Source organism: Pholcus phalangioides, unplaced genomic scaffold (assembly GCF_987345545.1).
Source record: "Pholcus phalangioides strain wild (caught in Gottingen) unplaced genomic scaffold, Ppha-v1.0 ptg000012l_1, whole genome shotgun sequence".
Taxonomy (NCBI): Eukaryota; Metazoa; Arthropoda; class Arachnida; order Araneae; family Pholcidae; genus Pholcus; species Pholcus phalangioides.
In genome coordinates, this window is record NW_028301605.1 from 11975362 (window position 1) to 11990774 (window position 15413).

Consider the following 15413-nt stretch of genomic DNA (forward strand, 5'->3'; position numbering starts at 1 on the left):
CATCTGGTCGGTTGTACTTCAGGGGTGCCCTAGGCAAAAGGGATCGTCCGAGGAGTGCTTTCTTGGAGAAAAAGCGGGGAATCGTAGAAAATAAAAGGGACCAACGAATGAATAGACAAATTTCAAGATTGAGAATAGTTGACGGCCATTTAAGTAGAAGTAGAATCCCTTTATTTAGGGGGGTGCAATTAAAGTATAACAGAGGATCTAAAATGCCGAGTGTTAGTCATGGGAAGCTTCGATGTAGGTTAAAGGTTAAGCCATGGCCGTTGGGGTTCTCGGGGTCCTGAAGGGAGAGTCGCTTGGACAAAGAAATTAGGGATGGATCGGCAGTGGCCAATCTTATGAATAAACCTTCAAGAAACGAATAGAAACTTAGAGATGATGGGTAAAATATCAAATCAAATTAAATGGGTGGAGTTTTCCAAGGGACGGGGGACGTCCGAAATGAAATCTTAAAGGGATGAGAAAATCTTGATACGGGGAATTGAGAATTGGAGAGAAAGGCAGTAACGAATCGAGACTGAAAAAGAGATGACTGGTGAAGACGAGAGTTGAAATCTCAGGAATCGGTTTCCTGGCTGCGATGAGTGTCTAAGGGGCTAAAGCTAAAGACTGGAGAAGGGTCTCACCTGGTGAGTGATGCATGGATTATATTCTCTCTCCCATATGTGACATATAGTGTAGGTACTAGTAATTAATTGTTTTGGGGGCGAACTGAGATGTAATGGAAAATCACGGGTCATATAATGTTCAGGGCCAAGAACCTAATTGTTTTGGGGGCCAACCGAAGATTTTGTTAAGTATCCTTGAATGGAATATGTATTAATAATTTTTAATAAGGATGATGATATGGCATGAAAAATACAAGTTGCATTAATTCAATTAACTAGAGTGTAAATAAACTAATTAACTTCCAGCATCTCGTGTATGACTACTTTGTGTAAACTTTGCCTGGGTTATTATACTTTATATATACACAACGCAATTTGAAATCATTGAACGGCATTCGCTTACGTACTTACGAGAACGGCCTCAAACCCGAACGGGCTAACATTTGGTGCCTTTAAGACCAGGATTCGATACAAATTACGAATCTTTAGATATTAACTTCAAAATTGGGAATTTTTTTTTTGGTGTAAAAATATTCTGTATCAAAATGGATCATCAAGTAAACATGGTAGGAGAAGGCCATCCTGTAAGGTTAAATACAATAGCAGGGTATTTAGGGTTGCTGAATTCATTTTCGGGTTCTGAGCCATCGTATCCGGCAGAGTTTTTCTTATCTCAATTGGAAGAAATTTCAAAATTAGCAGATTGGAATGATGCGGAGAAATTGATTGTTCTAAAATCGAAATTGAAGGGTAAAGCTGCAGAATTCTTGGCCAACAGTCCGGAGTTGAGGAGCCTAGCTAATTATAAAGAATTTAAAGAAGAATTCATAAATTATTTCAGAAATGAATATCCATTAACGTATCACCTCCAACAGTTTACTAACTGTAAACAAAGGTTGAATGAGTCCGTGAAAGAATTTGCGAGTAGATTAAAAAATGTAGCTTTCGGATTCCTCCAAGGTGCAAATTTTGAGAGCCCCGATGTTGAAAATTTGGCTGATAGGACGCGTTTGTCCCAATTTTTGGCAGGGTTAAAGCCCAACATTCAAAAACATGTCCTAAATCAGAACCCGCAAGACTTGGCTACTGCTATTAAAATAGCCTCTTTGATTGAGAGTAATGAAAATGTAACAAAGTTTTCATCAGTTAATGCAGCATTGGTCACAGATGAAAGAAATGAATCTAGAAACACAGAAATTAAAATATTAGAGACTTTGGTTACTCAACTAATGACAGAAGCCAGGCAACAAAGGGCTTCATTCGAAGAACTAGCTCGGGAGGTACAAGGTTTGAAACTTAGCTCCGCTAATCCGGCAGGTAATAATAATAATAACAATACACAAGTTAAGTTCACGGGATATAATGCCTGTCCGCAACAACAATTACAAGGTGCTTCTCAGTCTCAACAAAGCACCTTCCCGCAGTGGAGAACGGCTCAAAACCACAAGAATTCTTTTGTTTGCTATGGGTGTGGGGGAAAAGGCCATATTCGGCGGTGGTGCCCACAGAAAAGATCGGTGAATGGATTCAGGCAAGAGGGAAAGGAAAAGCAAACTCAAGAGGTGACAACAGCTCCAGGGGTTCCACCCCAACAGACAGGAAATTGACAATCAAAAGGTGGGGGGAATCTTGTAAATAAGAAAAAGAACATATGTATATTGCAACAGAGGGAAGCCAATGGATTTCTCCTACCGATTGTAAAGATTAAGATAGCTAATTTACAGTTTCGTGCACTTATAGACTCAGGTGCGTGCATTAGTGTGATTGATTCAGTTTCAATGCAAGACATCATGAAACAAATTTCTTGTACTAGAGCCGATGATGACAACATCCAAATTCGAGGGGTGACCGGGAAAATTTTGAGCCACTCCGCTGTGTACTTCGTGCCAATACATTTGGGTTTTAGAGAGGAATTGCAAAAGGTATATGTTGCGGAACAGCAGCTGAGTCCTGAGTATGATATTATATTGGGCTATGATTTTATTAAGGCTGGTAATTTTGCATTGGATGCTGAGAGTGGTTGTCTAAGGAATAAGGATATGTCAGTGCCATTGGTCAGGCGGGAAGACAACCGTGGGAATGATCAGCAGTGTATGGTGAATTTGGTGTTACCAGGTAAATTGAGAATTCCTCCTAGAACGCAAAAGTTATTGACAGTAGAAGTACCATATATTGAACGTGGAAGTGAGGTTCTAATTACTCCTAAAGAAGGGAATCGAAATAGTGTTGTATGGTTGGCTCATTCAGTGGGGAAGATCGACGAACAAGGAAGGGTTAAAGTTTTAATAGCTAATATGTCTGAGTCTAATAGATATTTAGCAAAGGGTACGAAATTGGGTACAGTCACAGTTTCAGATGACTCAGAATTGAGGGAGGAACCGATACCCCTTGAAAAGAAAAATTTGGAGCCGTTGCAAGCAGATGATTTTGATCTTCAAGGTATGCCTGCACATTTGAAAAGGAGATTATTATCTCTTTTGATGCGATATGCTCATGTTTTTGCTCGAGACATATCTGAAATTGGTCGGACGAACGTAGCAAAACATAAAATACCTTGGAATGGGAAGGAAATACAAAGGTCGCCTAGATATCGCACCCCGTACCATTTAAGAACTGAGTTAAAGAAGCAGGTGGCAGACATGGTAGAGAGTGGAATCATATCTCCTAGTATGAGCAGTAATCCGGCACCTACATTGATGGTCCGTAAGAAAAATGGAGGGTATAGGATGTGTGTTGATCTTAGAAAGACTAATGACACCATTCAATCTGATTCGTATGCACTGCCTTTGATCCAAGATATTCTAGCACAATTGGATGGTGCGAAATATTTTAGTAGTTTAGATTTATGTAGTGCCTACTATCAGTTAGAAGTGGCAGAAGAGGACCGCTCTAAATTATCCTTTGTGAATGAAGAAGGGTGTTTCTCTTATAATGTAGTACCGATGGGGTTGAAGACTGCTCCGGCAGCGTTCCAACGGTTGGCAGATACCTTATTATCGGAATTACATGATGACAAAATACATTGTTTTATCGATGACATACTCATTGCCAGCCCTGACATAGACACGCACTTGCGTAAATTGGAAAAGGTTTTCATTTTGTTAGAAAAGTACAATTTGAAATTGGCACCCAAGAAATGTGACTTTTTGAGGAAAGAAATAAAATACCTAGGACACATAATTGGGGAAAAGGGAGTACGTCCGCATCCGGACAATGTTAGAGCTATACAAACTTTTCCCCAGCCGAAATCCTTAAAGGATTGCCGCCGATTCTTGGGGATGTGTAATTTCTTCAAGAGATTTATACAATTCTATTCAGACTACGCAAAACCCATAACAGATCTGACTAGAAAAGATGTTATATTCAATTGGGGTCCAGAGCAAGAACAAGCATTTCAATATCTTAAAAATGCTCTAATTAACCCCCCTGTGTTGGTTTATCCAAGGTTTGATAGGGATTTTATTATGTCCGCAGATGCGAGTAAGGTCGGACTGGGCTGTTGTTTGTATCAGAAAAACGACGATGGAAATCAACCTATAGGATACATGTCCCGTAAATTTAAGCCAACAGAGCAACGGTACCCAGCCATTGAGCAAGAGCTACTGGCTATCATGGAGGGTATAAGTTATTTTCGACCATATCTTGTAGGACGGCGATTTACTGTTGAGAGCGATCATAAGCCTCTAAAATATCTAATTTCATTAAAAACTCAGAATCCGAGATTAACTCGGTGGCTTCTGAATCTATCTGAATACGATTTCGAAGTGGTTCATAAACCAGGGAAGGATAATGTGGTCGCGGATTGTCTTAGCCGACAGATAAGCTCAATAGATATAGAGACCAATGATCTTGAAGAATCCATGAGAGAATTTCAAAGGAAAGATCCTCAGTTAAAGCTGATAATTGATCTACTAACTCTAGATCAACCAGAACCAACTAGGAAGGTAGCAGATGCGTATTTTATGAAAAATGAGTTATTATGCCACTACGCTTCCAAGGATATCCGCCCCTCTAGAGATGATTACATTGAACAAGTGGTAGTACCATCAGTACTGAGAGGGAAAATTTTGGAATTAGTCCACGACACCCTCAGTAGTCATATGGGCTTTGATAAAACGTTCGAGAGGTTGCGCACCAAATATTTCTGGCCTGGATATTATCGGGATTGCCAAATACATGTCCAATCATGCAAGGTGTGTCTCGAACGCAGAAGTCATAACCCGAAGAGTAAGGCCCCATTGCAACGAAATTTTATTCCCGTTAGACCATTTCAGTTAGTTAGTGTGGACATTATGGGACCCTTAAATATCACTGTAAATGGAAACAGGTATATATTCGTATTAATGGACAACTTTTCAAAATTTATAGAGGCAGTAGCATTACCAGACGTAAAATCCGAAACACTAGCGAAGACATTCTTTAGAGAAATTATAGCGAGATATGGACTTCCCGAATTTTGTTTATCGGATAGAGGGTCAAACTTGCATAAATCAGTATTTAGGGCTATGTTGGACAAATTAAAGATAAAAGCCCTGGCGACATCAGCACTTCATCCACAAACGAACAGCATGAACGAGCGTAGCCATGCGACTATTACGCACACCTTATCGTGTATGGTCACTGACTCAGATGAGTGGGATGAAATGCTACCGCATGTTTTGATGTCGTACCGAAGTGCCATTCATGCGGTCTTGAAAGAAACTCCTCATTTCATTTTATTTGGTAGAGACATGTCAACAGCGGGTGATCTTTTAAAAGAACCCCTTGTATTTAATTACTATACCCATGAGAATTACGTTGAATCGTTGTTACCCAAGTTGGAGAAAGCCCATGAGTATGTGAAACATAGTATGGTAGAGGCAGCGGAGAAACAAGAGAAATATAGGGGGAAAACAGCTACGGATAAGAACATATTGCTAGGCGATTTGGTATACCTATATAACCCCGGAAGGCAAAAGAGAGGTCAGAGTGCAAAGTTGAATAGGCCTTCCACAGGTCCTTACAGGGTAATCGAAAGAAAATCTCCGGTTTTGTTTCGCATACGGAATGTAGCGAATCCAAAGGATTCACAGTTAGTTCATTCAGATCGGTTAGCAAAAGTTTCTCTTGAAAGACCGTACGAGCCTTTCCCACCACAAAGGGGAGGAGGTGAAAATTCGAGGGAAAAAGAAACCCCGGAGGGTGCACAAATAGACGTTGAAAGTGAGGGAGAAGAAGACGTCACCCACAGTTTCGAAGTAGAGGAGGAGGAGGAGGAAGAAGAAGAAAGTTTTGTGTTGCCACCCTACCTTCTATGTCCCTTTGTCCAGCAGAATAATAGCAATAGCCAAGAGACAAGTACAGAAGATACCGATGTCGTAAATACATCGTTGCCCCAGGATAATGCTCAGTCAGAACCTAATGACATTGTTACTGATAAGGATGAATCCGAAAGTGAAAATAGGGAAGGTCAAAATTTACCGCAATCTCGATATAATTTAAGAACCCGAAATGAACGAGGGCAAGTACAGAAATTAAATACTGTAGATGGGACCGCCGAAACTTCAAGTGTTCCGGTGCGGCAAAATTTACCAGAGAGTAGTCATGCAGAGACCACTGACGATAGAACAGAGCATAATTTAGCTGACAGAATATATTCATGGATGATTAAACCAGTAAACATACCTGAATCTGAGAAAACGTTATTTGATCGATTAGCAGATAGATTAGCTGAGAAATTAGTTAATGTGATTAGCTAAGTATAAATTTAAACACTCAAGGCGAGAGTTCGAAGAAAGATGTAAATATGGAAAATATGAGATATATCACTTGTATATAGATTAAAAAAAAAAAAAAAAAGAGTAATTGTATAAACTAATGTGTAATTGTGTACCTAGTATAAGTGACATATTAACAATTGGGAGAGAGATATATCATGTTAATCACTTTGTCTATAAGTTACATGCAGTACTGTAAACAGTGTAACAGTGCCGAAAGGTGTTAACAGTGTCGACCAGAGCACTGATGCTATTTCACGAGGGACCGGAAGAGACCGAAGCATCTCCACCTATATTCACCTGGTGCCACATTTGGGTGTGCATCACACGTGACAATGAACAGTAGCCGACAATAAGAGCGTAGTTCGATGAATAAACTCTCATTATCATTGCAACTTCATCAGCAGATGGGCAGCTACTCGTCATGATGGGAAGCGCAAAGATTCCAGATCATCCAAGCCTTCCATTGGTCAGCAGTGTTGATGCCTAACGTCTAAAGGATCACGATGCACGGGTTTAGAAGGTATGCAGTGTATAACCTGTGAACACGGTGCCTAGTGTCACTGCTAGGTAAAAAGCCTAATAGCAGGGACATGCATCAGATGGGAGAATTCCATCACGAATTCGCATGGAGTCCTACGTTTTACGCGGCCAATATGAACTGTATTAGATGAATGCGACCAGACTAGCAGCTGGGAGATTATTGGGAGCGCCCAGCCTAAAATGGGTTCCGAACTATTATAATCGAATCCAGTGAGCAGTGATTCTTCATATACCTTAAAAATCTGCGATTATCGTGGATTGTAGTGAATGAAGCCAACAGGTGTGTTCAAAGTTCACCTCGGAGAAAAGACAAACTGTAACGTGTAGTTTCCAATAACAGTGGTGCACTGGGAAAAGCAGCATCTCAATTTTCATTTGAGTTTTCAGCAGGAACCATGCCTGCTGACAGTGGTTCTCTAATTGCAGTGTTGTCAAATTGGTACATTTTCATCATGAAAGAAAATAACGAACTATTTCACGTGTGACTGTGTGACGCTAAGAGACACATAACGCCGAGATAGTGACATTCTAGTGCTTCGTTCAGGGACGATTTTCAGATTAAGAATCAGAAGAAGATAAATACTTTCGCGAGTAGAAAATTCAACAAGAATTTCCGAATAACACATCAGGTGTTGTTCAAGTGCCTATATATACGATATACTGTATAAGCTACATCTCTCTGATAGCAAACAGTGAATAATATACTAAGAAGTAGCATAGGTTGAAATATGTGTGTTTATATGTCTTACTGTGTTATATATTATGGTTCATTTCTCTCTTATAGGTTTGGTGCATTTATTTGTTTTATTGGTTCATTTATTGCATAGTGTATTTCAATTGAAGTATCATGATATTTGTTCACATTTTGGTGGGACTGTACAACATGCGTTATTAACGTATGTAATAGAAAGAACATGAGTTGACATGAAGAGAATATTAGATTGTTTGAATGTTCATTTCCAGCAATATGAATGGTAGTTCGCTAATATGCTGACACATTGTAAGGGAAAGAGAGTATCATCATCATCATCGCTCACCATGGAAAGGGGAAAAAAAAAAATGGATTTTTTTTTTTAGAAAAAGGGGAGGAATGTTAACTAGCTCGTGCTAGTTAAATAGGAATATAGAACAGAGGGAATATTTAAAATTATTATTTTCAGATATATTTAAATTGATAGTTTGGAGTATTTAAATTTGATTTTTGGATTTAACTATTTAGAACTGTAGGTCTCCAGGCGCCGATAGCAGGCGACAGTAACCGATATACTATATGTACAGCAAACAAATAATTGAACAATAGGAACGTAAATAAGAATGGTCGTCTATGGATGGTAGACATGTTTCTTGAGGGTTTAAAGTAAGCGGCGTCGTGTCGATGGAAGAAGCTTTGTCCAAGCGGTGGGAACATAGTCCCAATTAAAAAGAAATACAATCACAGGCCGATGTAAGTAGATGGGGCAATCGCCATTCATTAGGGAATCTTTTAGTTACCGTCACAACGCATCTGGTCGGTTGTACTTCAGGGGTGCCCTAGGCAAAAGGGATCGTCCGAGGAGTGCTTTCTTGGAGAAAAAGCGGGGAATCGTAGAAAATAAAAGGGACCAACGAATGAATAGACAAATTTCAAGATTGAGAATAGTTGACGGCCATTTAAGTAGAAGTAGAATCCCTTTATTTAGGGGGGTGCAATTAAAGTATAACAGAGGATCTAAAATGCCGAGTGTTAGTCATGGGAAGCTTCGATGTAGGTTAAAGGTTAAGCCATGGCCGTTGGGGTTCTCGGGGTCCTGAAGGGAGAGTCGCTTGGACAAAGAAATTAGGGATGGATCGGCAGTGGCCAATCTTATGAATAAACCTTCAAGAAACGAATAGAAACTTAGAGATGATGGGTAAAATATCAAATCAAATTAAATGGGTGGAGTTTTCCAAGGGACGGGGGACGTCCGAAATGAAATCTTAAAGGGATGAGAAAATCTTGATACGGGGAATTGAGAATTGGAGAGAAAGGCAGTAACGAATCGAGACTGAAAAAGAGATGACTGGTGAAGACGAGAGTTGAAATCTCAGGAATCGGTTTCCTGGCTGCGATGAGTGTCTAAGGGGCTAAAGCTAAAGACTGGAGAAGGGTCTCACCTGGTGAGTGATGCATGGATTATATTCTCTCTCCCATATGTGACATATAGTGTAGGTACTAGTAATTAATTGTTTTGGGGGCGAACTGAGATGTAATGGAAAATCACGGGTCATATAATGTTCAGGGCCAAGAACCTAATTGTTTTGGGGGCCAACCGAAGATTTTGTTAAGTATCCTTGAATGGAATATGTATTAATAATTTTTAATAAGGATGATGATATGGCATGAAAAATACAAGTTGCATTAATTCAATTAACTAGAGTGTAAATAAACTAATTAACTTCCAGCATCTCGTGTATGACTACTTTGTGTAAACTTTGCCTGGGTTATTATACTTTATATATACACAACGCAATTTGAAATCATTGAACGGCATTCGCTTACGTACTTACGAGAACGGCCTCAAACCCGAACGGGCTAACATTAGACAAGACTCTCGAGTATTTTTAGAGGGTATGCAAGAATTTAAGCATTCCTGGGGTCCTTTGGGAAGATGGAGGGGGTTACGCGAGCCTCCTATGCACTTCGAGGGGTAGACAAGCCGTTCAATTACCTCTAAAGTATGCAAGAACCCTACGCATTCCAAGGGCAACGGAAGCCTTCTATGCTATCTTAGGTGTAGACAATCTTCTTAAGCATTTCTAGAGCTATGCAAGACTCCGCATTTTGATGGGTACGCAAGTCTGATACGTACTCTAGGGATTCGTCATTTGACTGAGGATCGCAATGTTCAGATGATTGGCGAGCTTCAAATAAATTCTGGACAATTCCAAAAAATGATTTCCGTTTAAGATATTTGCGATACGTTAAGACTGAAGTGCCCATTCATGCACGAGATTCTGTAAAGTTTTAAGGGGCATTCTCACTAACTGGTAAGACCCATGCTGCATATAATTAGGGCTAAATTATGTTTAACGATGGTATCCTGTTGTGTGTGGCATACTCTTTTTTTTTTTTTTTTTTTTTGGAATTCATGTCATCAGAGCCATATTAACAGCCTAATCCCCCCCCCCCTCAGGAGAAACAAAATTTCGTCGGTTGGGGGAAGGAGGAGGGCTTCCTACAAGCTTTCCCCAATTAGATAGTAACTGCAATGAAAAGTTATCACGAATATATTACGGAATCCCCTGATTGTGTCCGCATATGTCCACATGCGTTAAGATGGCCCTGTTATTAACGAATAACGCCAAATGCTTCGCCAATATATCGCTGTGATTTTTTTTTATTATGCTTTACAGAGAGCCATCGATTCTGCAATAGAGTCCAAGATGCGTATACTCTGAGGTGTTGTCCTCAAGTGCATGGGATCTGCCACGACACCATAGAGTTCGTGCGAGACGTCATCACGACAGAGATGAACAGTGCGACTGACAACCCTGTATCCTTTCGAATTTACAGGGTTTTTTTTTCAATCTTCTTCTGAATGATACGACATCTATCTGTCAAAATTCGATCTATTTTCATCAAAGAAATAATATGTGGTTTTCGGACTATAAGGTCAGTTTCGGTTTGACCGTGATCTAGGCTCCGAGATAGATCCAGAGGCGTACACAGTGGGAGGCATAGAAATCTCATGCCCCCCCCCCCCCAAGACGACCAAAACCTAAAAATATTTTTAATATATTTTCTTGAAAAAAAAATTACCGCTTCATTTACAAGCGCGCGATTGGCAAGAAATTCGGATTATCTCTATTTGATGAACCGGTGATAAATATGGTAACCTAACCTAACTGCACGTTAGAAAAACAAAGACAAACAAAGAAGGGGGAAAGAAAAAAATATAAAAGGAAAAATTGCAATAGATAAGGGGTAGATAAGAGAGATTTTTTTTAGAGTCCCCATTTCACCCTCACTCTACCTGTCTTCTTATGTATATACTAGAAAGACACATCATATGTGAAAAACAATCTTCACCAGGATATAGAAAAAACGAAGAGAGGGGAAAGAAAAGTTACAACAAAGCTTCGCGATGATGAGGAGAGAGGAAAGAAAACAGAGAGAACTTGTTTGAAAATTCATTCCGCTGGCGTTCATACGCAATAACACGTCCTTGATGGTAAAGTGGTTAAAATAACAGAAGTATATTCTTTTTGGAAAAAAAAAAAATCAGCGAAAGAAACTTCTTGTGCCCCCCCCCCCCTCTTTAAAGATCGAACCTGCGTATGCCCCAGATTTTACGCCTCCACTACTGCCCCCGCAGGTGATACAGTAAGGGTCACCACAGATGGATATATGGGTTTTGTCGTTTGTGGGCTGTAGAAATTTTCTGACTCCCTCCTCCCGTTCTAGTTAAATTTTCACCACCGTCCATCCCTCAAATTTGTCACTTTCAGCTTCAGCCCGCCTACGCCTACCCGCTTTACACCAGCTTAAACAATATTGTTTTCAGAATAATATTCGGTACATCGTAGAGAAAACAACGAATTCTCTCTCTCTCTCTCTCTCTCTCCCTCCCTCTCTCTAGCACGCACGCGCGCGCACACACACAAAACATCGTATCATTCAACTTCACGAACACACTTTCAAGGAAAAAAGCATTTAAATTAAATTTAAATCTGCATAATATAGAACTGTCTGAATCAGACTATACTACTAGTACCATCTGGGAGAAGCGGGGGTGGTTGTAGAAATTTAGACAAATAATGTTGATAATGCCCCCAACTTGAATGGCCATACAAGCACTTGTAAAAGTAATAGTCGAGTTTCATAGCAAATATGGATTTCAGTGAGGGCCGGGATTACACTATAAAAGGTTTATTATTTAAAAGTTATTTTATAAAACTTGAAAAATGCAACCACACAATAAGCGTAACGGTTACATTCGAGCGAATGTATCCAATTGTCTTATCGGTTGTTTTTATCAAGTTTGTAAAAGAACTTTAATGAAAATTTTATAGTGTAATCCCGGCCTAAGAGAGAGAGAGACCTGCTTTATCTTTGAAGCAACCCTATGGAAAATAAAAAAAACTAAATCTCTATGGGGCCATTCAAGTATTACGTAAGCAGATTTTTAGCCATTTTTGACCCCCCCTTTGGCAGCAAAAGTAAGCAAAACACTGACCCCCCTCCTTCCCCTAGTCAGCAAAATTTCGTCAGCAGCTTAGAATATTTCATATCTTCAAAAAAGGGTGGTTGATGGCGTAAGCAACCTTCCCCCCCCCTTCTCATCAAAAGTCGGCCAATCCGGAACCCCCTCCCCCCATTCGATGCCGACGTAATACTTGAATGACCCCTATACAGTTTTTAACAGCTTTCGTTTGCACAGCGGAGAGCGACATCATCCCCGGATATACAGGGTGTCCTATAAGTGCGAGCACGGCCTTCATCTCACGCACGGCCAGAAGTATGATTCCAGTTTGAAAATGCTCAAAAGGCGTTCAGAAATCACCCTGCACCAGGTTTGAGAGTGAGAATACAGTGTGTGACAAAATAAAAAAAAAAATCTAAATTTTTATACGCTTCCCTTTGTCTTCTAACTTCCAATTAGAAAGTTGTTGCCCTGTATCTCCAGAGGCCAACAGAAAAAGTTAAATTTTTCTAATTCAAAAGATCACCAAAAACTAACGGATAACGCTTTTTTTCCCTCGTTCATGCTGTTCTTTCCCAACTTTCCTCCGATTTTCCAATTCGACTATCTCGGTGAATATTGCACTTAAAAACTTGGAATTTCCGCTGTTGGAATAAGGGGAGACAGGGCAATAACTTTCTAATTAGAAGGTAGAGGGCAAGTGAACCATATAAAAATTTAGATTTTTTTTTTATTTTGTTACTCTATATTTTCATTCACAATACTGGTGCAGGGTAATTTTTGAACGCCTTTTGAGCATATTTCGCATCGTTAGCACTTACAAAGCACCCTGTATAATTAGGCTGACCATATTTCCTCGAGAGAAATACGGGAAAACATGGGACACTGCCAATTATCGCCAAATACGGGACGCATGATCACCCTATGTATAATACACGTACATATACAATTTCTACGGCCCAACAAATCTAATACTATCATTCCCAGCACCACCTATCAACAAAAATCGATCCATCCAATTTTTTTATTCCCCCTTATACTGCCATTTTGAGGACACTGTACATTTTCTATAATTAGACGATAATCTTGTACGATTCTCCTTGATTCTACATCTAAGCTTGTGTTTACCGAAAGGGAAGAAATCATCTCTGGAGGGAATTTCCACGGGGAATATCCAGCCAAGGTGAGAATAATGTTTTTAGGTAAAATTGAAATATTATATTTTTAGTCCTTCTCATAAGGCCAAACCGAATTCTTATAATGGTACCATGTTTCATCTTATTAGGCCCTGGACTACCTGGCCATCGGGGTGCACGAATTGGGCAGCATGAGTGAGCGGAGGACCGAGAGACTCATCAACCCCTGTATGTAGGCTATTCTGCGAACTCAACCTTAAATTTCTGGATCGAATTCCCTTTATATAAAATATTTACTATGGTTTTGTTTTTTGCAGCGCTCAGTGGGCTTCCGGCGTTCCTGGTTAAAGAGGGAGGCCTTAATTCAGGCTTCATGATGGCGCATTGTACAGCCGCCGCGTTAGGTAATACATTCAACTACTAATCGGCAATAAACACTGATACTTAGCGTTGACGTATGGACAGTGTGTCCAGAAATTCATAAGCCCATTTAAAAATTAAATTTAAACAAAATCGGAAGTGGTAGATATTCACCGTATGCTGCATCGTGGCTGGGAGAACAGTGAATTTTCAGTCAGACAAGAATTTCAGAAATATTTATGAATTCCTGCCGCAGATGGCGCTGCAATCGGGAGGAAACTAAAATACGATATTTTCAGAGAATCCGTCACTCGCAGCACCAATATGATGCAGTTTCAGAACAAAATTCGCAGAAACATCGTCGCAGTGGAGGATAGCATAGCATGATAATTAGTTACAAAGTTCGTTAACAAATTACGCTGCATTCGGGAAAACTGCAGCTATGTAATCGTGTGTGTGTGTATTATCATGCAATATTTAGTCAAACGGCTTTTGTGCGTTACATGGACTTGATAGCTGTCTTCATGGGGAGAACGACGCGAGTGATTTGATACTTGCGAGCAAAGAGGGGTCACCGCTATAAATCTTTGCTTACTTTTTCCGACATAACTCGGCCTCATTTTTAGTAACGGAAGTAAGTTGCGTTGCATCAGTTCCAGGTTGTGAGCGGTTCTATCTACCATCATGGAATCGCATCATAAGAACCGGCTCGAACCCCAATGACGGCATAGTGGTGGTCGGCTGAAGTTGGTTTTCTGTCGTTTTCCAACTTCAAGGGACAAATGCGAGCCGATGTTCGATTTAAAAAGAATCTTTGGCGCTTCTTGATTGCTTTCTCTCCACAGAAAGCACAATCAAGCCTTCAACATTTGAAACATTCACACATTATACTACAAGAAAAAAAAATATATATATGTATATATATATAAACTGCAGAGTTATCTGCTTCCGTATTCGGAACCCAGATGGCGGCCTCAAACACACTTCACGTTTGGTTCACAATACATATACGCAACTTACGACATGTACCATTCGTTATAGATTCTACGGATAAGGTGCATGCGTGGTATAGTAATAGTAGTAGTCAGGAAAACTGGAATACGATATTTCGGGAATCCCGGCCGAGACGTTTCCACGGGTTTCTGCGAACTTCGTCGTGAGACTACACTACGATGTTGCTACGAATGATGGATATTTTGAAAATATCGTATTTTAGTTGTTTCTTTCCTAAGACTGTAGCGTCATCTGTTGCAGAGATTTCTAACTAATTTAAAATTCTCTTCCTGAATGGAAATATACTGTTCTCCACCAAGCACCAATACAACAAACGGTGAATTTTCATCACTTCCCGGTTTTTTTTAAAATCATTTTTCAAACGAGCACGTCAGTTTCGGTACGCGCCGTGTATGGTCTAATAATGGATGTTTCTTGTATCATTTGCCAGTGTCCGAGAACAAAGTCCTGTGTCATCCTGCTTCAGTGGACTCGCTCCCAACGAGCGCAGGGACCGAAGATCACGTGTCGATGGGTGGGTTCTCAGCCAGGAAGGCGTTGACGGTCGTCGAAAACGTCGAGCGAGTTATAGCCATCGAACTGATGTCCTCTTGCCAGGCCATCGAGTTTCTCAGGCCGCTGAAGACCACCGCACCCCTGGAATCAGTCTACGCCCTCGTCAGATCTGTTGTCAAGTGAGTTGAGTGCCCATGCGTGGCACAATCGCTACATATTCTCTCCATGTCTGTCTTCCTAATATCCATACTGATCTTGATTTACATGGAAGGTGACGCCTTAAGTGATAGTATTTATCATGATGTCACACACCCGCTGGTTACCATCCGTATC

The 15413-nt window shown here is 40.2% G+C and overlaps 1 protein-coding gene across 1 annotated transcript in view; it reads left to right on the forward strand.

Annotated features, from left to right (window-relative positions):
- LOC149079592 (histidine ammonia-lyase-like) overlaps positions 1-15413 on the forward strand; it is a 52840-nt gene that overhangs the window by 34564 nt on the left and 2863 nt on the right. Inside the window, exons 14-18 of the mRNA XM_089240197.1 lie at positions 10286-10425; positions 13193-13258; positions 13361-13439; positions 13529-13615; positions 15016-15259. Coding sequence (XP_089096323.1) covers positions 10286-10425; positions 13193-13258; positions 13361-13439; positions 13529-13615; positions 15016-15259 — 616 coding nt within the window. The remainder of the gene's footprint in view (positions 1-10285; positions 10426-13192; positions 13259-13360; positions 13440-13528; positions 13616-15015; positions 15260-15413) is intronic.